Source organism: Sarcophilus harrisii, chromosome 3 (genome assembly GCF_902635505.1).
Source record: "Sarcophilus harrisii chromosome 3, mSarHar1.11, whole genome shotgun sequence".
Classification (NCBI taxonomy): Eukaryota; Metazoa; Chordata; class Mammalia; order Dasyuromorphia; family Dasyuridae; genus Sarcophilus; species Sarcophilus harrisii.
The window spans coordinates 487671891-487699860 of record NC_045428.1 but is presented as its reverse complement, the minus strand read 5'-3'; the positions used below and the strand labels follow the sequence as shown (position 1 = coordinate 487699860).

The following is a 27970-nucleotide window of genomic DNA, read 5'->3' as shown; positions in this document are numbered from 1 at the left end:
GAAAACATGCAAACAAAAATGGATAAACAAACTCTATGTAGGACAAACAGAAAATAATTAAAAGAAGGAAGCCATTAGAATTAAGAGGAATTAGAAGATGGAATTTTCACTGGGACTTGAAGGAAGCTAGTAGTACAGATGAGGAGGAAGAGCATTACAAGCAAAGGCTACTGAATTGCATCAGGCTATAAGGTGTAAAAGAAACTGAAAGGCAGAAAGGAACTTGGTTATGAAGGGCTTTGGATTTGATCCTGGAGATAACAGAAAGTCATTGGAAGTGGGGGTGGGAAGCACATGCACGTATGTGAGAATGTGTGTGTATGTGTGAGAGAGAGACAGACAGATATAGAGAATGAGAATCATGTGTACTTTAAGAAAATCACTCTGGTGACTAAATGGAGGGTAGAGTGGAGTGGGGGAAGACTCAAGGCAGGCAGATGTACCTGCAGATTATTGTTGTAATACAGGTATGAGGTGATGAAGGTCTGTACTAGAGCAGTGTCAGTGTCAGAGAAGAAAAGGTGATCATAAAGTTCATAAAGGTGAAATCAATAGATGGTGGCAAAAGATTGGTCACAGGTAGGCAAGAGTGGAGGATGACACACAAGTTGTGAGCCTGAGGGTTTGGGATGCTAGTATTGCTTTTATATCTTAGATGTGAAGACATACATGAGAGATGTGAAGATAAAATGGACAAGATTTGGTAATTGATTAGAATGAGGGGCAGGGCAGGGAAAATTCAGAAGATGACACCATTCTGGAAGGCTGGTGAGGTTCATTTGGAGTATGGGTGTGGTTTTTCAGAGGGAGGGAGTGGGTGGGAATAATGTAATATTTGTGATTCAGAATTCAACTGATCCATGTCAATTCATTCTGTGTGACTCACTCTGTTCTAAAACAAAAAGCAGTGGGGACTCCCCCTTAGCACATTCAGCCTGCTTCAGTTATAAGGTGATCTGGGGCCAAGGGAGTAAAAGTGGAATTTTGCCTATACCTGCCCTTTTGCTGCTATGGGTAGCTGTTATTTTAGGTTCTAAATGTGCCCTAAGGGTTCAACATTTGGCTTAGAATGGAGAAAGATGGAATCTTGCATAGCAGAAACAAAGAATAGTTTGTGGAAAAAAGATGAGGACAACAACAATAAGGACAATAAAAACTGCCAGCATTTGCAGAGCCTTTTAAGACTTGTAAAGCCCTTGACATATATATATATATATATGTGTGTGTATGTATGTATCTTATTTAAGCCTCACAACAACCCTATGAGGTAGGTACTATTATTATCCCCATTTCACAGATGAGAAAACTGAAGCCAAGAGAGGTCAAGTGCCCAAACTCATCCAACTATTAAAGTGTCTGAAGCAGGATTTGTTGGATACCAAGTCTAGTACTCTATCTATGCCCTGTGCCATACAACTTCCAATAAAAATAGCTGAGACAAAAACTTAAGTGAAACTGGGATGTAACACCTGTAATTTGCCCTGTAACTTATTCTGAGGAAAGAGTGTCTTTTTTCTTCAAACTAGCATTTTAATTAAGTAATTCTTATGTGCTAAGCACTTTATAAATATTAGCTCATTTTATCCTCACAACAAGGGGGAGGAACAGAAAAAGTACTATTACTATCTCCTTTTTAGAGTTAAGTAAACTGAGACAGACTGAGGTTAAGTGACTGCTCCAGGTCAAGCAAGTAGTAATTGACTAAAGTCAAATTTGAGCTCGTTTCCCCAACTTTATGCCTAGCACTCTTATCCACTGAAGTTCTCAGATGAACTATAACAAATCCCTCAATTATTCTTCCCATCCTGTATCTATGTCACAAAATTTGTACCACAGATTTTTCAATTAACTTTGTGATATACTGTCTACTGCCTACATATATATATATATATATATATATATATATATATATTTCTCTTATTCCAAAAAAACAAAACAAAAAAAACCAAAAAACCCTCACTTGATCTTCCCATTCTTACTTTTGTCCGATATTTCTGGTACATTCTGGATTAAACTCTTAGAAAAGGCCATCTATGAGAGGTACTTCCACTCTCCTCTCTCTCTCTTTCTTACTCTTTACAGTCTGGCTTCTGATCTTATCATTACACTGAAACTGCTCTCTCTGGAATTACTAATGTTTTTTAAAATTGCCAAATCCAGTGACTTTTTCTTAATGTCATCAACCTCCCCCAAGCCTTGACCCTGACTATCACTCTCTCCTTGATAAGTTTTTGGGACACCATTCTCTCCTGGTTCTATTTAACTGAAGCATCAGGCCACTGTCTCAGTCTCCTTTGTGGGATCCTCATTTAGATCAAGTCTTCTAATTACAGAACTCTCAGGCTTCTATCTGGGTCCTCTTCTTTTCTCTCTTTATAATGCATTGCTTGGGGATCTCATCAGCTGGATTTAAGTGGATGATTTTCAAATCTCCCAGTATTGCCCCAGCCTCTCTGCTGATCTCTAATCTCAAATTTTCCAATATCTTAAGGATATCTTAAACTCTGTGTGTCCAAAAGAGAATGATCGCCTTTCCTTTTAAACCTTCCCCTATGATTGTAAAGAGCAATATCATCTTTCTAATCCCCCAGCTTGCAAACTAGGAATAATCCTAGGACTCCCTACCCCACCCCCAGCCAATGTGTTGCCAAAGCCCTTCAATTTTACATTTGCAACATCTCTGGACTATGCCCCTTCTCTCTCCTGACACTGTCTCCATGCTGGTGCTGGCACCTGGACTATTGTTGCCTCAAGCCTCTTTTCACTCCAATGACCAGAAAGAACTAAGGAACTACAACCAGCTATTATAAATAAAAGAAAATATTGGAATACAATATTCAAAAGAAATAAGCTTATAACAAAAACAGACTTTTAATGGAATGCCTTTTAGGCATTTTTTTTAAAAGATCAGATCTGACTAATATCTTTAAAATAGAAATCTAACAGTCCAGAGAAAATTTACAAAGGTCAATTTATTTGAGAACATGGTAGGAGCTATATGATGTGATGCTAACATTCAAATGGGTAAGAAAAAAAAAAACAAGTATCTATTCAGAACCTTAATGTTTTCAAAAAGTACTGAGGTTGTACATTATAAGAAAGAATGACAGGGATAGAAAAACACGGGCAAGTTTGTATGAATTGATGCAAAGTGAAGTAAAGAGAACAGAATAAGGAGAAATTTTATACAGCAATATTGTAAAGATAATCAACTGAAAGATTTAGGAACTTTGATTACCATAATGATCAATCACAATTTCAAAAGACTTATAATGAAACATGTTATCTGAATCCAGATAAAGAACTGATGTACAGTTCAGGTAGAAGTATATTTTCTATTCCTTCTTTTTTTTGGGGGGGGGTGGGGCAGAGAAAATGGCTAATATGGGTATTTGTTTTGGAACCAAACAAAAGAGGATGGAACACACACACAGAGGTTTGGTGGAGAAATATATTTAACTCAATGGGAAGATAAGTAAGAATGAGGAAGGGGCCCAATATGAAGGAGAGAATGGAGGGGATCCTGATCCTAAATTCAGAATTAAAAAGGGAAGGAGAGAAAGGAAAAAAAACCCAACAAGAATTCAAGGGGTTATATTATGTTGCATCTTAGACAATTGAAGAATGGCTGAATAAATAGTGATGTATAAATGTAACAGAATATTAATAATGTGCTACAAGAAATTTGGAAAAAGATAATTACAAAGATTCTTGGGTGGCATCTACTGATACAGAGTTAAGGTAAATAGAATCAAAAGAACAATTTACACAAGGATAACAACACTGTAACAAAAAATAACTTTGAAAATACTTAAGAACTCTAATGAATGGAATGAGCAACCATGTCTCCAGAGACCAACATCTCCAGGCAAAGGGGAAAGACAGAAAATGCTTGAGTGTGTCCATACACATAGGATAGATTTGTTTTGCTTGGCTATGTTATCCTGAGTTTTTTTTTTTTTAATCTTTTTTTTCTTTTGGTTTCTAATTGGGGAGGGGGAATGCCAGAAGGAGTTAGCAACAGTAATACCAAAACAAATGGGGCATTGTTAAACCCTTTTTAAGAACGCAGAGGAGAAAGCAGAAGGAATCACAGATAAATAGCAGTTTTGAAAGTAATAAGCAGATTATATATGCATATGTATGTATATATATATTTAAAAAAGCAAGTGTGATGAAGTAGAGACTTATGATTTCACATATAATTCTGTGGGTTCTGTTGTGAATATGGAAGTGCTCTTTTTGGTTTAAGTTCAGAATAAAAAAAATAAAAAAAATTCAGAGATCACTAATATATGTTGTGGTATGACTGTTTTTCAGTTGTGTTTACCTCTTTGTAAACTCATTTCAGTTTTTCTTGGCAAAGATACTGGAGTGGTTGCCAATTCCTTTTCCAGCTCATTTTACAAAGACTAAGGCAAATATGGTTAAGTGACTCGTCCAGGCTCACACAATAAGTGTCCCAGGCCAGATTTGAACTCAGGAAGATGAGTCTTCCTGCTTCCAGGTCAGACATTCTAGCCACTTGTACCACTTAACCTGCCCTAAATATATAACCATACTTATTTTGTAAAGGCCATTACATACTTCGAAGTACAAGTTTCCATAGGTAATATCCACACTTCTCCCCCTAATAATAATTATGAATATACCACGATAAATCCATACTCTTTGGTTTTCCCCTGGGTGACCTCAAGAAGACAGGGTCAGAAATGCAATCTATTACAATAGAAGAGAACCATGCTGGACTGTATGAAGATTAAATTCATGATCCTGGTCTCATCTGCTTAATTCTCTAAATAAGCGAGCCAAGGAATCATCCACTATGTATGTTAAAAGAGGCAGCCTCTACATCCAGGAAAAGAACTTGTGGAGATGACTATGAACTACTACATAGAAGTCCCAATCCCTCTATTTTTGTGTGCCTGAATTTTTGATTTCCTTCATAGGCTAATTGTACACTATTTCAAAGTCTGACTCTTTTTATACAGCAAATTAACTGTTTGGACACATATACATATATTGTATTTAACTTATACTTTAACATATTTAATATGTATTGGTCAATACAAGGTTGACCAATACAACCTGCCATCTGGGGGAAGGGGTGGGGGGAAGGAGGGAAAAAGTTGGAACGAAAGGATTTACAACTGTCAATGCTGAAAAATTAATTATGCATATATCTTGTAAATAAAAAGCTATTAAAATTAAATTAAATTTAAAAAAAAGGCAGCCTCATATATTGGAATGGGACATGGAATAAGAAAAGCAGAGCAAGTCTTGATTATGCTACATACTAGCAAGTTAACTAACCTTTCTAAAGTGTGAGTCTCCTCATATGTATAATGACAAGAGTAAGACCTACTAACTACCTTGTAAGATTATTATGAGAATATCACTTTTAAAAACTGTGAAGTGATGTATAAATTTCAACCTTTATTTTCTCCCTCTTAGAACTGCTATGAGAATCAAATGAGATAACACATGTCTAACACTCTGTGATGTTAACTAGTAAACATAAGCTACCACATTAATGGAAATATGAAGTATTCAGGAAGGGAAGGAAATAAACAATTATGTACTGGCCATTACAGTGTACTGTATACAAAATGTACTAAACACTTTCTACAAATATCATATTTAACCATAATAGATATTATTAGAACATAATGTTTGATCACTGTTATTTTGGTGTTCTGCATTTTGAAAAGAGATATGACTGTCCTTCCTCCTTTTGAGGAACCAAAGATGTAATTATCATAATATTTAAATAATCCAGGATTCCTGATATAAGATCCTTATGTAGGCATGAAGAAGTTGTTTTAATGTGTGCTCAAATACTTGCTAACAGATCAAGAATTTTTCATTGAAGGCTACCTGTGAAAAGGCTACTGAATAATTTGTATGAGGTTTATATGCAAAGATAATTTATATTCTAAGATAATTCTTTGAAAATTCATATTTGTAAGACAAAATCTGAAAAAGCGCAAGTTAGTGGGCTCATACTATTTAAAAAATAAATAAGTTCACAAATCAATTTTCAAAGTGAGGGTTGTAAACTATTTCTAAGAATCAACATAACCAACAGAATTATTATTTTTTTGCTGAGGCAATTGGTGATAAGTGACTAGCTCAGGGTCACACACTTAGTAGTGTTTGAGGCTAGATTTGAATTCAGGTCCTTCTGATTTCAGGACTGGTGCTCTATCCACTGCGCCACCTAGCTTCCCCCAGACAATAGAATTTTTTTATGTATATTTAACAATATGATATAATTTTTATTATATAGATTTAAAAATTCTCCTACAGAACAATCTTTAGGATTAATTCATCCTCTCAACTAATATTTAACTAGTCTGGCTCAACAAAATTCATTCACCTTTTATTATGGTAATAGGAATAAGGGAGACAATTAGGAAGAAATAAAGGATGATAAATGAAAGGTGGAAGAGTGATAGAAGCAAAACTGGCCTCATTTCATGGACTGAAAACTGCTCCGCCAATACTGACATGCATTTAAAAAATTTTTTTTAACATTTTTATTTAAAGTTTTGAATTTCAAATTCTATCCCTCCACTTTCCCTGAGATGGTAAGCAATCAGATATGTTATATATGTGCAATTATATAAAACATTTCCATATTAGTAATTTTGTACAAAAAGACTCAAATAAAAAAAAGAAAGTGAAAAATAACATATTCGATCAATATCAGTTCTTTGTCTGGAGGCAAATAGTATGCTTCATCATTAGTACTTTGGGATTGTTGTGGATCATTATATTGCTAAGAAAGCCAAGTTATTCACAGTTCTTCATCAAACAATATTGCTGTCTCTATGTACATTTTCTCCTGCTTCTAGTCACTTCACTAGGCATCAGGTTCATATAAGTCTTCCTAGGTTTTTTTGAAATTGTCCTGCTTGTCTCAATACATATTTTGATGATCACCAATAAGAAAAAATCAGATGCAAGTCTACTTTAAAATATTAGTCATTTTTTACCTAATAAGAGATTAAAGGAAAAAGTCCTAATCAAGATAGAATAGGATCCTAATAATTACTACAGGGTGGCTCTTTTCATGGATCAGCAAAAATTCATTGTATTTTGAAATAAATGATCACTTTTCTCACATTAAAGAAAAGAAGTATAACTTGGCAATAGCAAAGAAAAGTTTTCTGAACATATAAAATGCAAAAAATATGTGCTGCTGGCACTGTGGAAGTTTCAGAGAAGATAATATATTTCAATATTTGCTGATTCTTAAGTTCATGCTACATTTGATTAAAACACCATAGCAAGAGGTCAATAAAATGACTTTGGGTTCAGATGACACCTAAGAACATTTTACTTAAGACTGGCTCACATTTTATGCTGTCAAGAGAAATCAATTTTCACAAGGAGTATCAGTTATGTAGCAGTCCTTTTTAAATCAGCTTGCCATTAAAATTATATGCTTTGTGTGAAATATTCTGCCCTTTAATCCCTCTGTGGTTTTGAATGATACAAGGTACTACTTGAAGCTTTTTAACAGGGAAAATCTGTCTGTTGCTTCTTATAAGAAAATGGCTAAATCACAGACAACAGGAATCATTTTTCCCATCTCTCACCAAGACTTTTCTTGGATTTATGATAAGAGACCTCTGATTCATAAATCAATGTAATTATGTGAGCTGTATCTTACTAAATGGATTTACAATCCCCCCAAAAAACTATTTTCTTTAAATATATGCAGTTTCATAATATAAATTTCTGAAACATTTCTCAGTTCCTTCAAAGTTTGTATAAATAAAGTATAGCTATATCCCAAATCTTCAATTGAAGGAAAAGGCATTAAAGTTTAAATAAATCATATTTATATAATGCCTTAAGGTTTCCTTAGTATCTGATTCATAAAAGCCCTCTGAAGAAGGCAATGTACTATGACTCTCATTTTGCATGTGAAGAATAAGGAAGGGGAAAATGATTTTGTCTGAGTGATTACCAAGCTAGGAAATGTCTGTGATGGGAACTAAGTTTAAGGCCTTAAAACCCTAAAGTTAATCATACTACTCATCTGAGAGGCAGAAGGCATCCTCATTGTCAATTTTGTGAAATCACAATTAAATACTGAATTGATCAGTTTCCAAGGCTTTCATCATGTGTACCTTTACATTCATGTTGCCTGTGGTCATTGTGTAACTTGTTCTCCTGGTTCTACTTATTTTGTTCTGCATCAGTTCATAGAAGCATCTCCAATTTTCTCAGAATTCTATGTCATTTTAATATTCTATCACACCCATATACCACAATTTATTCAGTCATTCCCCAAATAATAGGGATGTATTTTCTTCCAGAATCCCATCACAAAAAGTGATATTATGAATATCTTTATACCTAGAAGAACTTTCCCTCTTGCACTGCACTCACTGGATTATATGCTTAATCATAATATCAATGGGTCAAAAGTTCTGTCCTTTCAGTATAATTCCTAAAATATTTTCTATAATAGTAAAAACAATTCACACAATTCACAGCATCTTCTTAAAGTCTCTTTAACATCCACATTTTTGTTTTTCGTCATATTTTTCCAATGACTTCCCTTCTTTTTTGCTTCTCTTCCAACTATCCTTGTATAGGCCTTCAGCTATGCTTGATTAGATTACAAGTTTCTTAACTTTTTTCAGGCTAGCCCCTCTCTAATCTTATCCTTCAAACCCCTTAAGTAATCTTCCTAATTCTGATCACATCAATCTTCTTTCAGAGTGCCTTTCTGTTGTCTTCTGGATTAAGAATATGAATGCTTGATAGTTCAGCTTGAAAAAAGACCTAAGTACTAGAATTCCTAAGTATGGTGTGCTCACATCAAAGAAGGTGCCAGCAAGGCAGAATTTCACTAGCTCAAGAGAAATGTGAGAGGTGCAAATTTAGAGACGCCTTCATTCCAAATGTTCATATGGACTACTTGAACTCAGTCTGTGGTAGACCCTTCTAAGCTCATATTGCTGTGATCAGCCACAGTTGCACATACTATGTAGCTTGACCTGACTTGGTGATGTCTTTTTGATCATAAATGATTCTGAATTAAGTATAAACTTTGGATGCTAGCATTCAAGACTTTCTACAGCCTAGCTCCAATATATCTCTCTGTCCTCCATTTCCCATTTTTATTCTTTTCTTTCATTTTCACACTTAGAATGTATTCCTCCACCTTCCTTAAAAGTCCAACTTTTTGTCTATAGCTTATATGGTATTTGAGAAAAAGGTCTTTGGCATGATGCCCAAAGCCTAATATAGCAGGTTCTTAAAATACAGTAAGTCGGGGCAGCTAGGTGGTGCAGTGGATAGAGTACTAGCCCAGAAGTCAGGAGGACCCGAGTTCAAATTTGGTCTCAGGCACTTAACACTTCCTAGCTGTGTGACCCTGGGCAAATCACTTAACCCCAATTGCCTATGTTTAACTGATTGGATTATTTGCTATCTAGAGGAGGAGGTGGGCAGAAGGGGAGGAAAAATTCATACACAAGGTTTTTGCAAGGGTTAATGTTGAAAAATTATCTATGATATCTTTTGAAAATTAAAAAGCTTTAATAAAAAAAATATAGTAAGTCCTTTATTGGTGAAATTGTGTTGAACTGAACTAACATAATAGCATTTTGTTAGACTCTTGTATTTTGTCTATCTTTAGGTTACACCTGGTATTAAGGTGATTGGTGTACATGTCTTATCTTTCCTAATAGATGGAAAACTCCATGAAAGTAGAGACCAAGGCTTAATGAGAAAGGCTTTTTCAGAAATAGGTCAAACCTAACTAACTAACTATATATATATATACACACACACATATATATATATATATATATTTGTTTGTTTGTTTTGGACAGATGTATTAGATTGGTAGATAAGAAAATTAGTACTAATTTAGTATACCCAGACTTCAATATAGTAGCTGACAAAGTCTCATCTAGAAGATAGTGAAGTAAGAGCTTAGATGGATTTGGTACCAGTTGACTAGTAAGATTTAAAGAGAAGTAGTTATTGATGAATCCAGAGGGAAGTCTCTAGTGGAGTACCCCAGAGATAAATTTTTGGCCCTGTGCTACTCAACAATTTAATTAAATACTCATAAAATATGCAGGTAATAAAACTTAGAGGGGTAGTTAACATTGGATAACAAAGAATTAAGATCTTCAAGGATCTCATTAGGCTGGAACAATGGGTCAGCTACATGGTAAAAAGAATAAATGTTGCATCCCATACTTAGGCCAAAAAAATATCTATTACCTAAGTTCATAATGGGGAGGCATAGTTTCCTAAGAGTTTGAGGACCAAAAGTTCACAATGAATCAATAATATGATTGATATGGCAGTCACAAAAGCTAATTTGACCTTAGGCTAAATTAACAGAGTAAACAGTGTTTAGAAGGAAGAAGACATGAAGTTCCACTGTATTCTGCCTATTATCAGCTTGTATCTGGAATAATATGTCCAGTTCTAGGAGCTATACTTTGGGAAGGATGTTACCAAACTGATGTGCTTCCAGAGAATGGTGACCAAGATAGTGAAGAGACTATTTCATGAAAATCATTTGAAGGAACTGGAAAATATGACTTGGAGAAGTTCTAGAAGACTTATGAAGATTATGCTCTATGCCCTTAAGAATTTGAAGGGCTAATAGTGATTAGATCTGTTTTGTCTGGCCCCAGATGGCATAACTAAAAACAATGAAAGCAGCAGGAGGACTGCAAAGATAAAGCAAAGAAAAATTGTTTTCTTGAGTGGGGAGAAGGGGGTGTTTATCTTTATTGGAGGTCTTCAAATAAAGACTAGAAGACAACTGGTAAAAGTAGGGGCTTGACTAGAATTCTCTTCCAAATTGAGATTCTAAAATTATTGATTTTTTTATATTTCCCATAGGGCTTAGCACATCTCCCTATGTTCACAGTAGACATCCAAAAACATTTGATGAACAAATGTAAATTAATACAGCTAATACAATTTTTTTTTGTTTTGTTACGTTCATCCAATGAATCTAGTGGTTCTCCACAATAGGTATTAATCTACTTGCCCTTCATCTTCCCCTTTTGTTAGGATGTTTCCCTCTGCTCCTCTCTGATACTCCATATGATCACAATTCCTTATAATTTTATAAGCTTTTACATTTATTACCTCATGTCTGTTGGATTCTTCAAAACCAAACCCAAAAAAGACCTCTTCCAGAAAGTCATTCCTGAATAACCCCAACCTAGCTGATTCCTCTTTTCTTTTATCACTTCAGCTTACATAATTGGTTTGAATGCATTCACTCTTGGAATTAAGAACCCTGCCTCTTCCATTTGCAAAAAACTGTGTTAGATTCTGGGGGAAATTAAAAAGATAACATTGCATAAAACTAATTTGTTCTTGATAGAAATGCATTTAGAAATGGAAAGAATCTTAGAAATTATCTTCATAATTCTTCTAACATCTAGGTTGACCATGTACTTTATATAGATTATCTCATATAACAATTCTGTGAGATGAATACTTCAGGCATTATCCCCATTTTATATTCAGGATAATTATGCCTTGTTAAGTGATTTGCCTGTGGTCATAATCCAAACTTATGTCAAATTTTAAGTATTTTTCAAATGTAATCTTTTCTTCTCATTAGACTGCTATTTCACAAAAGCAGAGACCTTAGAATTCTAGAATATTAATGATAAAAGAAAACTTAAGAGATCATTTAGTTCAAATATATTATATTACTATCATAAAAAGCAGGACATTATTAGAGATAGAGACAAAGTGTGATATATCTAAACCTGTTCTTCTCATCTCATTCTTCCACCTTCACTTTTCATCTGACATATCTTTCCTGTATTCAACCAAGCTATGGTTTTCACACAACTAAAAGTACTGATGATAGAGATTTTCAGGACTGCTTCCGTCTCCTTCAACATTTAACACATACAGAAAAAAACTGTCTCTCTCAAGAATATACCCACAATGGGAAGTAGATTACAAGCTCATGCCTCTAGGACACTATCATTTATGTTAATGACAAAATCATGTTCTCCTGGCTTTTAATTATACAAAATGCCAAGAATGAATAAGGAAAATATGCTTAGAGTCTGTTTGCTTACTGTCTTTGGTCATAAACCAGAACTACTTTCCTCTATAAATGCTGATCTATCACAGCAAATATGAATTACTGTGGGCAGAATTTTGAACTGCTTATAGATATCCCAATTACCTGCTATTTTGATGTTCATGTTGTTATCTAGCAGCAGATTTTCAGCCTTGAGGTCACGGTGCACAATCTTCCGACTATGACAATAATCTACTGCAGAAAGAATTTGCCAAAATTTTCGCCTTGCCTCAGACTCATTCAATCGGCCATGATTTGCAAGGTAATCTGTAGAAGAGAAAATTTTTTTTAGTTATTAGCCAAAATAATATTCTATATTACTATTATATCTGTCCTATATATAATACTTGGATATTCAGGTTTTTTTCCCCTTAGAAAGCTCTGCATTGTTTCAATACAGATGTGTTCAATTATATTTTTCTTTTCCTAATCCTTTGCCCTTTTGGAGATGTCAATCAAAATTCTTTAGAGTCCAACTGTTTGGTGAAACCAGACAAAGGTAAGCCATATAGTCTTCTAGAAAAGGTCAGACTTGACCTTCAGGAAGATAACTATGACAACCAAATGGAGGATGGACTGGAATGGACATGGAATAGACATTCATGGCAGGGAATACAGCCAACTAGGTAGATAAAGAGTAAAAGATACTTATTTGGATTTTCTAAAGACCTTCCATAATGTTCCATGCTAAAAACACTAAAAAAAAAGAATCACCACAGAAAAGACTTTTATCAGACAAGAAACTAAGAAAAAGAAGACAAAAGGCAGAAATAAATTTTTTTATTGATGATTTACATGGTGATACATGTTTTTAAGTCAATGACTTATATGGTGGTATAGACAGCATGCTTATCAAATGTGCAGACAATATAAAGCTAAGAAGAATACATAAGATGCTGGAAGAAAAAATTTAAATCATAACATATCTTAACAGTCTGAAACAGTGGACCACATCTAATAAGATAAAATTTAAAAGATATTACTATAAAGCTCTGAACAGGAAAGATACAGGAAAGGATAATCAGAAGAACATTTGTGAGAAAAAATGTTTGGATATTTCAAAGGACTATACCCTCAATATGAGCTCATTGTGTGACATGGACTCCATAAAAGCAAAATCAATTAAGCTTAACCTCTTCTAAAAGTGTTATCCATTTCTATCTCATCTCAGTTCTACCCCTCCCAGTCCCTATCCTTCCTTATTATTAAAATCCCTATTTCATTGTTAAACTTGACTTCATCCTGGGTTTTTTTTTTTTTTTTTTTTAATATTGCTTCAACCTTTATATTAACTAAAAGTTCCTCTTGAGTACGGCACAAGTCTAGTTTCCCATAAGGATGGCAATTCCTTTTCTCACTCCCCTTCTCTCATACAGAACAGAGTTGTCATTATCACACTTCTTGCTCCATATTCCTACTTTCTGATCTTTGGGCTCTACAAGCAACCTCAAGCTCTTCCATCTCTTCTTTGAAATTCATGCAATATTACCTACTTGGTATCGTATTATGCTTTCTCTAAACCTTTTCCCTTACCATCAAACTAAGACCTCAGCACTCATGTTAATGACCATTCTAACATTCTGTTCTTGTAGGTTCTTAAATTCCAACTCCAAACATTTCTACCTCTACTCTAGTTATTCATCAGGAAAATCATATCTCAGAATAGATCTTCACTTGAAACTGTTCTGTATCTAAGAGTTTGACCTGTGAAACTGCTTTTTCTAATCACAGTCTCCTAAAGCTCAATGAATTTAAGAGATCCAGAAAAATAATGCATACAGAACTCTTAGCATTACAAAAGAAAGCAACAGAGAAAGATTTAAGAACTATGAACAATGCAATGACAAATCACGACTCCAGAAAAGAAGTGATGAATCATGCTTCCCACTTTTTGGCAGAGAGATGATGGATTAGAGGTGCAGAATGAAACACAGCCACAATGTGTACATTTGTTTTACTTGACTAATTTGCTTTAAAAGTTTCTCTCTGTATGTATGTGTGTGTGTGTGTGTGTGTGTGTGTGTGTGTAAAACATTACAAAAAATAAGAAAAGACTTTTGAAAGAAATAAAACCAAAAAACCCCTTAAAATATACAGAGAGAAGAAAGAAATCTAGAAGGGGGAGAGAAACAAGCAGGGTAGAGTCGGAATTACCATATTAATTTTAATATTTACTTATTTTAAAAAAGTTGTATAATAGAATGATGATGCTATTAAATTTTTTTTTTACCTATTGTATTAGGAAATGTCTGTTGATGTCTATCAAGCTCATAGGAGTAAAAAAAGATAATTTAATTTTTAAAAAATCTCTTGCTATCTACTATCATCTCTCCCAGCCTTGCTCTTAAGATCTTCAGTCTCTTGAGTTATCTTCATTTACCCAGTCTATCAACTCTATCCTGGCATGATTTCTTTTCCCATCTAATCTGAAATTTCAAAAACCCCCTTCAATCCTTACTCTCTTCCACGCCAGCAGTTCCCATCCTATTATCATAGGCTCAAACAATGACTATAATTTACTTTCTTTGCCTCTACACTCCTGAGTTAATGAATATTGCTAGAGTTACTGTTACATGTCTCATTATTTAGCTTATTGCTTCTACTGTACTCTCCACAATGACTGTTCTAAAATTTCCATTTTTTTTTCAAGCTTCCATCACCTTTCCCCCTTCATACTCTCATAATATGATTTTTTTCTTACTGAAATGACTGAGACCCATTGATATGAACTCTAAAAACTATGATGTTCCTAAACTATGAATCTATGATGCTAAAAACATGAGGGGTATTAGAGGATAGAGTCCATCTTTCATTTAATGTAGGAAAATTCCCTCTACTATTATTTCTGATAGGTGATCACTGTAAATTATGGTTGGTATAACTACTTTGTCCTTAGTTTCTATATTAGAAACAGAAAAGATAAGCAATTAACTTTGATCATTCATTTTAATGAAAGAACACAAAATGAGTCTTGGAGATTAAGACAATAAATAGTGAAAGAAACAGAATACCAAAATGTAGGACATTTCTTTCTCAGAAAATGGGAGCTAAGGTTATTCTATGCTATATGTCTGTCAGGTTTCCTTGTTGTTTGCCTTTTGATACTATGAACAGCTTTTTTTTTTTTTTGGTTTGTCCTTCATTTTCGAAGGTTCCCTATTTTTAGTATATAATTTTTGTAATGGGCTGAGGTTTGAGTTGATGCACTGAGGTCCCAAGTACGTGAGACTAAATAGTAATTGGGCTATACTCTATTAATATATATGATTGGATAAAGAATGGTCCCTGCCCACTCTCTGTGCAAGTCCTGATGTGTTGTATAGGAAATGACGATTTTGGTGGGTGGAGGCAGAGAGAGAGACAGGGAGAGAAGCTGGGAGAGATTGGGTTGGGTTCGAGACTCCGAGCTGCTGGTTGTGTGGCTGCTGGTCGAGCTAGCTTCTTGACTCAGCTGCACACATTGCTATCGTCGATTCTCTTCCACCTCCGATCCTTCTTCACTGAGAATAAAGACTGACGATTTTCCCCTAACCTGAATTCCTGACTCCTGCTGATTTAAAAATACACAATCTTCACATTTGGCGCCCAACGAATTTTTAGTACCTTTTTAGTACACAACACAAATAAGTACAGGAGGATTCTGGGAAGCTGGCAGAACAGGTCAATAAATTTCAGGCTCTTCAGATTTCCTTCACAAACAGAACAAATATGCATTTCAGAGTGAACATAGATTGGTGAAAAACCAAGAAGACTTGGGGCAGAACAGAGATCTTCCAGGTATAACCCAAGAAGTTCTGAAAAAAGACTTCAGGCTGGATTAAATGCAAATATCTCCAGGCCAACTCCCCAGAAACACCAAGTGGGGCAAGCTGAGTTTGGCAGAGGCCTTAGCAGGAACCACAGAAACTTTCACCTCTCAGACAGTGTGGGTAGTCTGGAGTCTGAATCCAGGATGACAGAGTGAACCACAGCTGATTAGAAAGGCCAAGCCCACTTGTGCTGAAGATACCTGGCCTGGGTGAGAAGGAACCAGCACCCAGTAAGTGCAGAGGCAGTGGGGCAGGTAAACTGCTGGCTGCAGGCATTTGCAGGAGTGGGAAGCTTTTGGTTTGGGGTGCCAGGTCAGAGTGGAGAGTTGAAATGAAGTTACAAGCACCACCTTCCCCATCCCAGGATTAGAAATGCTTACACTAATACTTCCCATTAAAAAAAAAAAAATGAACTGACCAAAAAAAGAACCCAATCATAGAAATTTACTATGGGGAATAGGGAAGACCAGGGTTCAACTTCAGAGGACAGTAAAGTAAAAAAAAGCTTCTTCTACCCCAAAGAGTTGCCCCGAAAAAATTTATAGAAAAACTCCAAAAAGACTTTAAAAATGAAGACATGTGCAAAAATGTTTGTAGCAGCCCTTTTTTGTAATGGCAAGGAACTGGAAGCTGAATGGATGCCCATCGACTGGAGAATGGCTGTATAAGTTATGGTATATAAATGTTATGAAATGTATTGTTCTGTAAGAAATGATCAGGAGGGAGCAGCGAGGTGGCACAGTGGATAGAGCACCAGTCCTGAAGTCAGGAGGACCTGAGTTCAAATATGACCTCAGACACTTAACACTTCCTAGCTGTGTGACCCTGGACAAGTCACTTATTTCCAATTGCCTCAGCAAAAAAAAAGAAAAAAAAATGATCAGGAGGATGATTTCAGAAAGGCTTGGAGAGACTCACATGAACTGATGCTAAACAAAGTGAATAGAAACAACAGGACATTGTATACAGCAAAAGCAAGATTATATGATGTAAGGGATGTGGCTCTTTTCAACAATAAGGTGATTCAGACCAGTTCCAATGGTTTTGATGAAAAAAGCCATCGGCACTCAGAGAAAGGACTGTGGGGACTGAGTGTGGATCACAACATAGTATTTACTTTTTTTGGTTGTTGTTTGCTTGCATTTTGTTTTCTTTCTCATTTTTTCCTTTTTTTAATCTGATTTTTCTTGTTTAGCATGATATTTGTGGAAATATGTAGAGAAGAATGGCACAGATTTAACATATGTTGTATTACTTGCTGTCTGGGGAAGGGAGTGGAGTAGAAGGGAGGGAGAAAAAAATTGGGATACAAGGTTTTGCAAGGATAAATGTTGAAAATTACCTATGCATATGTTTTAAAAATAAAAAGCTTTAATTAAAAAATTAAAAGGCAAAAACAAAAACAAAAAACTGAGAGAAGTTGAGGAAAAACTTTAAAAAAACCCAAGAAAAACAAGATTATTAAAAAAAACTAACTAACTAACTAGAAAAGGAGATATAAAATTTTAAACAAGAAAATAATTCTTTGAAAATTAGAATTGGGCAAGAGGAAGCCAGTGAAGTAGAGACCAAGAAATAACAAAACAAAATATAAAGAATGAAAAAATATCACAGAATGTGAAACATCTTATAATAAAAACAACAGATCTGGAAAAAGAAAATATAAGAATAACTGGACTACCTGGAAGCTGCGACCCAAAAAAGAATCTTGACAAAATAATGAAAGAAATAATCCAAGAAAATTGTCCAAGAGTGATAGAGCAGAAAAAGAAGGAAAAAAAATCCCTGACAAACTCTGTCAAAGAAATCCTTTGTGGAATATTATTGCCAAATTTTGAAAACCCCAGATCAAATGTGCTGGAGCTACAATTTGAACTGTATAGGACTGGGGCAGCTAAATGGTAATAGTGGATAAAGCACCAGCCCTGGAGTCAGTAGCATATGAGTTCAAATCTGGTCTCAGACACTTGAACAGTTACTAGCTATTTGACCCTGGGCAAGTCATTTAACTCCAACGACATCAAAACAAACAAAGAAATAAAAATCAAAACAGAACCATACAGGTCTCATCAGCAGCCACAATAAAAAACTGCAAGTCCTAGAATCATATATACCAACAATCAGAAGAACTAGGCCTGTAACCAAAAATATCATATTCAGCAAAATTATCCATAATATCGAATGAGAAAAAAAGTGGACATTTTAACAAACTTGCAGATTTTCAGGACTTGTAACCAAACCTAAACTTAACAGAAAATTTAACATATAAGAGCGAATATCAAAGATTAATTTCAAGGAACTTGTAAACATGGACAATTTTTTGGTGTTTTTTACATGGTAATATATATATGATATATATTGAGACCACTAAGTAGGTAGCTCAAAAGAAAGACTGGGAAAAACTTAGGTATGATATAACTTTAAAATTCTAGAAAAAGATAAAAATAGTAATTATGTTATATAAGTGAGGTACAGAGGAAGAAGAGACAGAGGAATTAGAAGTGGAAGGAGGGCTTATAGTTCTGAAAACCTATTCACATTGGGAATGAGTTAAATAGGCAATGCTACATACATACTACGAAGGGTTTAGCATCCTCCAAATTCTATAAAGAAATAAGAGGGGAGGCATGAGGAGAGGAGGAAGCAAAGACTGAAGGAAGACAAGGGAGGGATCCATGATGGCGAGAGGGTAAGTAATAACAGAGGCAAGTTAAGGAGCAGAAGTAAAGTAGAAGAGTTAGCCAGCATAGGAAGGAAGAAATATATAAACATTACAACAAATATCAGAAATAGAATTTATTAGAAAAAAAAGTATGGTTAGTAATCATCGATTTTAGACAAAGTCAAACTTAAGGATTCAATCAAGAGAAAATTCTACATTATATGTCAGCCATACTAATATTGTTTTAGATCTATGTTTATATATGGGTAAATGTGTGTGTGTTTGATTGTAAGTAGGCATGTATACATGTAGCTCTATGAATGTGTATATATAGATATATGTATGTGTGGGTCTGTGTAATATGTAGCTATATATGTATGGAGCTCTATGTATGTGTGCATAGATATATATGTATATGTGTGTAGGTCTATGGGTAAACGTATATGTATGTATATATATATATATGTGTGTGTGTGTGTGTGTGTATACATATATATATATAAATTTGTGCTTAACTGTAATTTCCTTGGAGGAAGTTAGGGGGTGGGGAATGAAAGGGGAAAAAAAGTATGCAGCAGAGAACGAAAGAACAGCCTAAAAAGAAGCAATGAAAAGATGGACACTCAATACAAATAATTTCTTCTATTATTATGCTTTCTTGAAATGGAAATTTATTGTTATATATTCTGAATTTATTGGTATATACTGTTATATATATGTTCTGCTGAGTTCCTGACAATATTCTGTTTTATTTTCCTTTTTTTTTCTGTTCTGTTTTTCTTATTTTGTATTTACTGCAATAAATAATTAAAAAATAGCAAGTTGCATATAATAAATATGCAGTTTTACATTTTAAAAAGATAAAAAAAATTAAGTGCAAAGGTAATTATAGAAAAGAGATCAATGGAAATGTTAAAGTAGAGGGCAAATGTTATAGACTCATGTGAAATTAATGTGCTAAAGTAGCATTATATCTTTGTCTTTCCAATTTTGTTATTTAACACTCAGAATAATTAGGAAAGATACAGCCTAACAGCTAATGTTGTTCCAGAAAGGTACATTTTCTGCTCTAAATATATGAACAATACAGTGGCTTTTAAATTATCAAATGGCTTTTTGTCAGAAGAAGTAGAATATTTACAAAAGTTCTAAGGATGATGGACACAATACAGGTCACATGAATATCAGGTGGGATATTCAGTCTGGAGGAGACTTATATGGGAGTCAGAATAGTTGTCTTGAAGTGGGCAGTCTTGTGCTACAGAGATAAGATTTATTTTAATTTACCCCAGAGTATAACAAAGTTAGGGTGAATGGGTAGATTTTAGTTTAATGTTAGATCTTTCTAATAATTAGAGTGATCTAAAAATAGAGTGCATAAGACGCATGAAATAAAAAAACAACCCATGTTCAAGCAGAGGATAGATGGCTATCTGTCAGGTAAGCTGTAGTCTGGAAGACTAGATCAGAAGACTTCTAAGGATCCTTTAAACTTTTAAAAGATTCCATGAATCTATTTAACCTGATAACATTTCACTACCATTCTGGTAATTCATTATTGGAGGGCAAATTCAGCAATAAAGAAAATATTTATGTCCTGCATCTTGCCTGAGAAAGTAAAAACTGCCAAACAATTTATATACAATTAACTTTTGATCATCCATTTCGATGAAAGAGCACTGAATGAGTCTTGAAGATTAAGAGACTAAAGAAGTAGAACTTTCCTTCTTTGATCAAAAGTTCCAGTAGGTATAAAAACATGCATAACCTTTCCTTATCATTCTTCATGATGATTGATTGTAAACTAGCACCTAGAAAACATAGCTATGCTATGCTATATGCTAAGCTCTGCTCCATCTTAGCAGGTTCCCTTTCTAAGGTTTCATCATCTTCAATGTGCAAAGAAGAGCATTTAAGTTTCAATATCATAAAAGTGTACTTATTTAGATGCCAACTAATCAAACTGATTAAGCAAAATAATCCGTGAATTTTATTGACTCTAGCTTTGACAAATCTAAAAATTGTTTATTTAAAAAAAGTGATGTTCTTCCCTATAGCAAAAAGAGTAACAGAAGTGAAAGAATCAGAATAAATGACCATAAATAAATATTATCAGACCATCTGGAGCCAGAGGGACAAACTAGCTTAATTCCTTCATTTCATATTTGAGGAAACTGAGGCATGGAGAGGTTAGATGACTTGTTTAAGGTCCCAAAGGTAGCGAGTAGCAGAGCTGAGATTGGCACATGGATCTGTAACCCAAATGCAATGCTTTTTCTAATACACACATGCCTTTTTCATCTAGTCTCTCTCTTAAATGTAGGTAACTTGACAGTTTTTCTATCCTTATTCATCTACATCTAGAAATCTCTATCTGGTTTCTCATGATATAATTCTCAAGATATAATCTTTTTATGGTTCTTCATACTTTTCAGCTAATAGACATCCCCTACAATTCCAGTTTAGGCAATCTTTGGTAATTTCTACATCCATGTGCAGGATAACTTCCATTTGACATAACTTGCTTACAAGTGTCTATGGACATGACTCCCAGATTTACCCTTATAACCAGGACCTCTTATTAGCCATCCAACCCTCGAATGTTACATCTTTCTGATAAAACTGAATATTTCCTCACTGCCTAAAACAATATGGTAAGGCCGCATTTATTCTTTTAATTTTCCCCACAGACTATCACCATGGAAAGCACTGTGACCCAATTACTTAAGTTTCAGACTATAATCCTCTTCTTTTACATTCTCAAACAGAATCAGAAAAATGCCAATTGCAAGAGTCTTCAGAGGTTGTTTGGTCCAACCCATGCCTCCATGAAAATCTTGCCACAACTGTTAATTCATCTTTTTCTTAAGGGCCTTTAGTGAGGGGGAAGACTATATTCCCTGATGAATTCCATTCTACTTTTAGATACCTTTAATTGTTGTTAAGTGTATTCCTCCATCTAGCCAAAATCTGCTTCTCCATGATATCTAGAAATTGATAATTTTGTTACCTGAGCCCAGTCTGAACAAATCTATTTCCCCTAGACAGCCCCTTAAAAAGATATTGAAATATTTTCCCTCTACTTCCCAAGACTTTCTTCTTCAAGTTACATATCAAGGATTTCCCTCCCACCCCCCAATTAGAATTTCCATTTCTACAGATGATAATTTGCTTATTTAAAGTATTTCAGAATGAGGGAGTGAATAAGTGGATAATAAAAATACTACATTTACTTTTTATCTAGCTCTACTTAGAATAATAGACTCCTGATGGCCAGGTATACCAGTTTTCAGAAGTAACCGGGTGTAATGGAAAAACACATTAGATTTGTAATTAGACAACCTAGTTACTACTACTACAATTTCTGTGATCACAGACAAATTACTTAACCCCTCTAGACCTGTTTCCTTACTTGTGAAGTAGGGATAATACTTGGATTACTTATTTCATAGGATGGTTGTGAATCGAATGAAATTAAGTGTATAAAGCTTTTTGTAATCATACAATGTTATGTAGTTGTAAGCTTCTATCATTGATCTCTGTCTGTATCCTTCATGGGGATAAGAGGAGAGAGAAAGAGATGGCAAAGAAGCAGAAATGGAGATTGCCAGTGAAAGGGATAGGCAGAGACAGAAACAGAGAAATGACCGCTAAATCCAGAGAGAATTCATTTGATAAATTAAATATATGAAAAAAAAAAAAAAAAAAAAAAAAAGGGCCATCCTCCCCAGAGGATTATCTGTAGTGTTAAATGGAAGCTCATTAACTCATAGGATTCAGTAACCAGTGGATAGATAGTAAAATGTGTGAGAAGAAGGGAAAAGGGGCAGGAGAAAGTCCTAGGCTAAAAAAATAAATAAAATAAATTGAAATAGAAGGCTCTTTCTCTATCCTTCCTTGAGGACAGATTTCTATTTATTTATTAATTTTTGGTGAGGGGAGAAGAGAAGAAGAGAATATTTTCTAGTATTCTTGACAGAGATAAAGGAGAAATCAAGCCACATGTGTTGTTCAAAGTTATACAAGTCTTTCTCTTTCTGCCAGCATATAATAAGAAAACAAGTATAAAAATAATCTGTTAGATGATAAAAATTTATTTTACTTATGGATATAAAAAGATTAATTTCTAATTGTATCAAAGATATAATTTGTGAAGGGGGAAAGGCTTTAATAAAGTTAAATAGTTTGTTAAAATATTATATGCTTATTTTTAAAATATGAAATAAGATGAATCAATATTTTAAAATATTTACATGTAGATAAATTTTAACTTTTAAAAAATTCTGAGTTCCAAATTTTCTTCTTCTTTCCCTCAGTTCCTCTCTCCCTAAGACAGTAAGTAATTTAATATAGGTTATATAAATGCAAAACATATAATGTAAAACATTTCCACATTAGTCATATTGTGTAAAAAAGAAACAGACCAAAAAAAAAAAAAAAAAGATGAAAAAATGAGAAAGTAAAAATACGATTCACATTCACAATCTACTAGTTCTTCCTATGGATGAGAATAGCATTTTTCATCGTGAGTCCTTTGGAACTATCTTGATTCACTATATTGTGGAGAACAGCTAAGTCATTCATGGTTGATCATCATAAAATGTTACTGTTGGTGTATATGATGTTCTATCGATTCTGCTCACTTCACTTTCTATCAGTTCATGTTAAGTCTTCCCAAGTTTTTCTGGAATCTATCTGCTTGTTATTTCTTATAGCACCATAGTATTCTATTAATTTATATACCATAATTTGTTCAGCCATTCCCCAATTCATGAACATTTTCAATTCTTTGCCACCAGAAAAAGTGCTCCTATATATACTTTTGTACAAGTAGGTCCTTTTCCTTTTTTTTTTTTTTTTTTTTTTAAATCTCTTTGAAATGCAGACTTAGTAAAGATATTGCTGGATCAAAGAGTATACATAGTTTTATAATCCTTTGAGCATAGTTTCAATTGTTTCCAGAATGGTTGGATCAATTTACAATTTACAATCAATTTAACAATGCATTAGAATCTCAATTTTCCTATTATCTCTTCCAACATTTTTCATTTTCCTTTTCTGTCATATTAGCCAAGTTGTTGCTTTAATTTGCATTTCTCTAGTCAATAGTGATTAAGAGCATATTTAATATAATTATAGATAGCTTTGATTTATTCATCTGAAATCTGCTCAAACCATCTCCGGGTCAAGGGACAATGCTTTATTTTAATGTCATAAGGTGGGCAAAGTTGCTAATGAACATATAATTAACAAAGAAAGGGGTGGGACCTTTTATAGGAAAGGACCCAAAGCAAGGTGTGCTAATTATGCTAAATGTGTATTTGTTCAAATGTGTACTTCAGTAAACAACTGGTAGCTGGTCCTGTTTATATAAGAAGTTGACATCCATAGCTTAACTTTCAAATTGTATAAGTTAACTGGGCGTCAGTACAGGATAGCTCTGTCTGTACAAGATAAGCCCACAGGGTCAGTTTGCTCCTCAGTGGGGACTACACAAATATTGGGTTGCTGCCAGAGAACATGGTCTTTTGCTGGAGTCCATTTACCTCACCAGGAAGAGTTGGATTTTAATTCTGCTTCTGAGACTAACTATGTGATCATAAGCAAATCACTTAGCCTTTCTGAGAGAGATGAGTTTTTTCGTCTTTAAAATGGGGTCAATAATTGAAGTACATCTCACAGGGCAATTAGATGGGCCAGCAGACAAAATACCACTCTGGAGGCAGGGAGACTCATTCTTTTGTGTTCAAATCCAGCCTCAGACTCTTAGTATCTATGTAACCCTGGGCAAGTCATTTAACCCTCTTTGCCTCAATTTCTTCATCTGTAAAATGAACTGGAAAAGGAAATGGCAAACCACTCCAGTTTCTGCTAAGAAAATTCCAAATGAGGACAATTGAAAAAAAATGACTGAATAACCTACCTTACAGGGTTATTTTGAGGTTCAAATGAGATAATGCTTGAAAAATGCTTTGTGAATTTTAAAACATTATGTAAATGTTATTAGCAGTTGTACTTTTTATTATTAATTAGTCACCCAACATTACCCCTTACTCCTTGGGTATTTCCAAATTTTATTATTTTCAAGGTTTATAAAATTCTGGGTTAACAAATATTGAACCTATTTCTTCTCACCAACAACTATATACACTTATATGCTTATTTCACTGCTATACTCCTCATCTCTATTCATCTATACTCCAATAGGTCAAAAAGATTTTCATCAAAAAACAAACCACAAATTCCAAATGCCTTCTCCTCCATATCATATCAGAGTTGGGGCAGAGCGAAGAAGAGAGAAATTAGTAGGGAAGTAAAATATTGAGTTTTCTCTCCCCCACTCTCCCAAGAAAACATTACAAAAGCATTTTAATCTTAAGTCTGAAACTTCTGGACTAATCTGGATGAGACACTTTCAGTCTTTAATGATCAATTACAAAACAAAGTCTTATTCTCCATTCTGTGGATCTGCTCAAGGACTCTTCTCTGTAGTAATCAGATTGAAAAGGAAAAGAAGGAAGAAATTTCTTTGATTACTTCAGGTGGAATTATTTCTTTTATTCACCTCTGACAGGCTATAAAGGACAAACCTTGGAAGGCAGTGGTCAAAGGGATTGAATGGTTTTAGAAAAATAATTCTCTAGGATTGTGTAGAAAGTTAGTTATAATTGGTTTTTTTCCCATGAAACTGTTTACTGCAACTCAACTCTGAACCCTTGCTCAATCTTAATTGAAAAATATTTTTTCCTTCAAATATCCTATAACCTGTGACTTCAAAATGGGTTTTTATTAAATATCTGAAGGGAATTCTCAGTTTGAGAATTCTAAGTATAAAAATTCTAGATTAGAATAGTCATAAATAAAATTTCTAGATAGTCATAAGTAAAATTCTAGATTAGAATAATCATAAATAAATTAAAAACCTGTTTCTGGGAGGCTTGTGCCTAAGAGAATACACAATTTTACTTGACACTCAAACAGAGCAAACTAATATTAAGAAACATTACAAAGCACTAGATGATTGATTACAAGCACACTGACACATGCTATATGTGACTTATTCTATCTTACATAAAAACTTTCCTGGACAAAGTAAAAACTGGCTTACGTGTACATTCAGTACCACAGCTAGGACACTTTGCTCAAAATTAATGATAACCTTTCAAGCCTGAGGAGTGCCTATGAATGCAACCGATGCAAATGGAGCTTTTTAAAACCACACAATCATTTTCAAATTGTGTATTTGACAAAAATTAGAGGAAATTATTTCCTTCCTATGTATTCTGACAATTTTATTGCACTTTCAGCAATATCACCACAAGAGGCTGTTTGTATCCATTAGACTTCACATAGACTTTTCAAGGTACAAGAACCGTTTAGCCAAACTAAAGTCCGTTGATTTGGAAAACCCATTTCTGGTGTCACAATTTCAAGTTCTTAAGTTAGAACATCATTGTTTGGAAATACTGTTGCTAGGTGATAAAATATTAAACAAGGAAATAATGAAATAAAGCCTAAAACTTGCCTAAAATAACCTTACCTTAATAATGAACTTAAGTAGCAGTCATGAAGTAGCACTAGCTTAGTGACAGCAATGGAACTCATGTTACACAACTTTTTCTTGTCTCTGCAAGTCAGATATAATAGACAGGTAATAATACTTGTTTCTATCTTATTTTCTGAAGATATTCATACTAGTTTCAAAGATATTTATACTACTTTGACAGAGCCAAGTGAGATTTAATTTAAGATATTGCTAATAAATATTTTGGTTATTTTGCTAGAAAGATATAGAGCAGCAGAAGAATCTCTGTTACCATTGTGTTTAGTTGAAACAAAAACAAAATGTGGAGTCAATTAAACAGAAAATATTTAATAAAAGTCAAGAAGGAAAGTCACAAAGTATCACATAATAAAAGGTAAAACCTACAAATGGCCTAAAAGATTTAAGATGAGCTTCTGCCACAAACAATAAACTCTTCAGCATCCCATGATAATTTCTCATTTTCTTTCTTCCTCTCAATTTCTGAAAAAAAAAAAAAATACTAATAGCTAGCTTTTATATTGTTCCTACTACTAGGAATTGTGCTAAGTGATTTACAACGATTATTTTGTTTGATACTCACAACTTCCTTGGGACATAGGTGTTAATATCTCTCTTTAGAGATACCGGAACTGAAGGAGGGTCCCACAGCTAGTATCCGAGGCTGGATTTGAATTCAGGTCTTCTTGACTTTAGGCCTATGATCATCTGATGAGTCACTGAGGTGCCCCTAAAATATGAGTTGCCTAATAGAATGGAATCAGCCTGGGGAGGGATGTGGTAGAATAGGGAAATACTAATGGATCTGGAGTCATAGGACTAGGCTGTTCCTGAAGATGACTTCTGTATCAAGTCCCTAAGACCCACAAATACTATCACATCTCTTGTTTCCCTAAAGCCTCCAATAGACTTTCTCTTCAACTTAATCTTCTATAATCCTTTTGTTTTCTTCAAGGTTCAGCCTCCCCTTCTGCTTCCTCCTCAGAATCTTTCCTGACACCACCATTTGCCAGTGTGACATCTTGCTCCCCTCTACTCCAGGCCAGTGGCTGAGGGAATAAAGTGCAGATCTTGGAGCCAGGAAGACTCAAGTGGCTTCAAATACTTACTAGCCATATCATCCTTGGCAAGTCACTTAACCTCAAAATGGGGGTAGTTGTGATGGTCAAAAAAGGTTATATTTGTGAAATACTTAGCATTGTGTCTAGCATCTACGGATGCTTAACAAAAACTTTTCCCCCTTCCTATATATGTTGTGTTTACTTATCTATTTTATTTCCCTCCAACAGAATGTGAATCTTTTGAGGACAGGGACAATTTAATTTTTATCTCTGTATTACTAGTTTCTAATATATTATCTAGTAGATCCTTACTAAAATCTAATTGAAAGAAAAAGCATTTAGAGTTATAAGAGATGCCATCATTGTGATAAAACGTTAAATATCCATGGCCTCAGGCAAATCCTCAAATAGTATCTTCACTCTATCTATCTAAACTCTTTATGTTTTTACAGAATACTGTGAATTCTTATCTAAGCAATGCAGATGAATGGACAGATAAATGAGTCATTCCATGCTTAACTACCAATGTGTATTATTTATGTATCTTATTATGGTGTTACAACAATATTTATAATGCAATATGGTCACACTCTTAACACATTTTTTATACAAATGTATCCAGATAGCTTTTTTGATATGCAGTTATTTCCTAGAAAAGGAAGCCGTGTGATCTGAAAGATGGACCTATCAATTAATTTTATTATGAGTTAAAAAAATGGGGGCAGCTAGATGGCAAAGTGGATAGAGCACTGGTCCTGAAGTCAGGAAGAACTGAGTTCAAATGTGGCCTCA

At 34.3% G+C, this 27970-nt stretch overlaps 1 protein-coding gene across 2 annotated transcripts in view; it reads right to left on the bottom strand.

The window, feature by feature from the left end:
• Nucleotides 1-27970, bottom strand: part of SIK2 (salt inducible kinase 2) — a 146589-nt gene that overhangs the window by 32389 nt on the left and 86230 nt on the right. For both annotated transcript variants that reach the window (XM_023499464.2, XM_031961163.1), the window contains one exon: nucleotides 12209-12370. In XM_023499464.2, the coding sequence (XP_023355232.1) occupies nucleotides 12209-12370 (162 nt within the window). The remainder of the gene's footprint in view (nucleotides 1-12208; nucleotides 12371-27970) is intronic.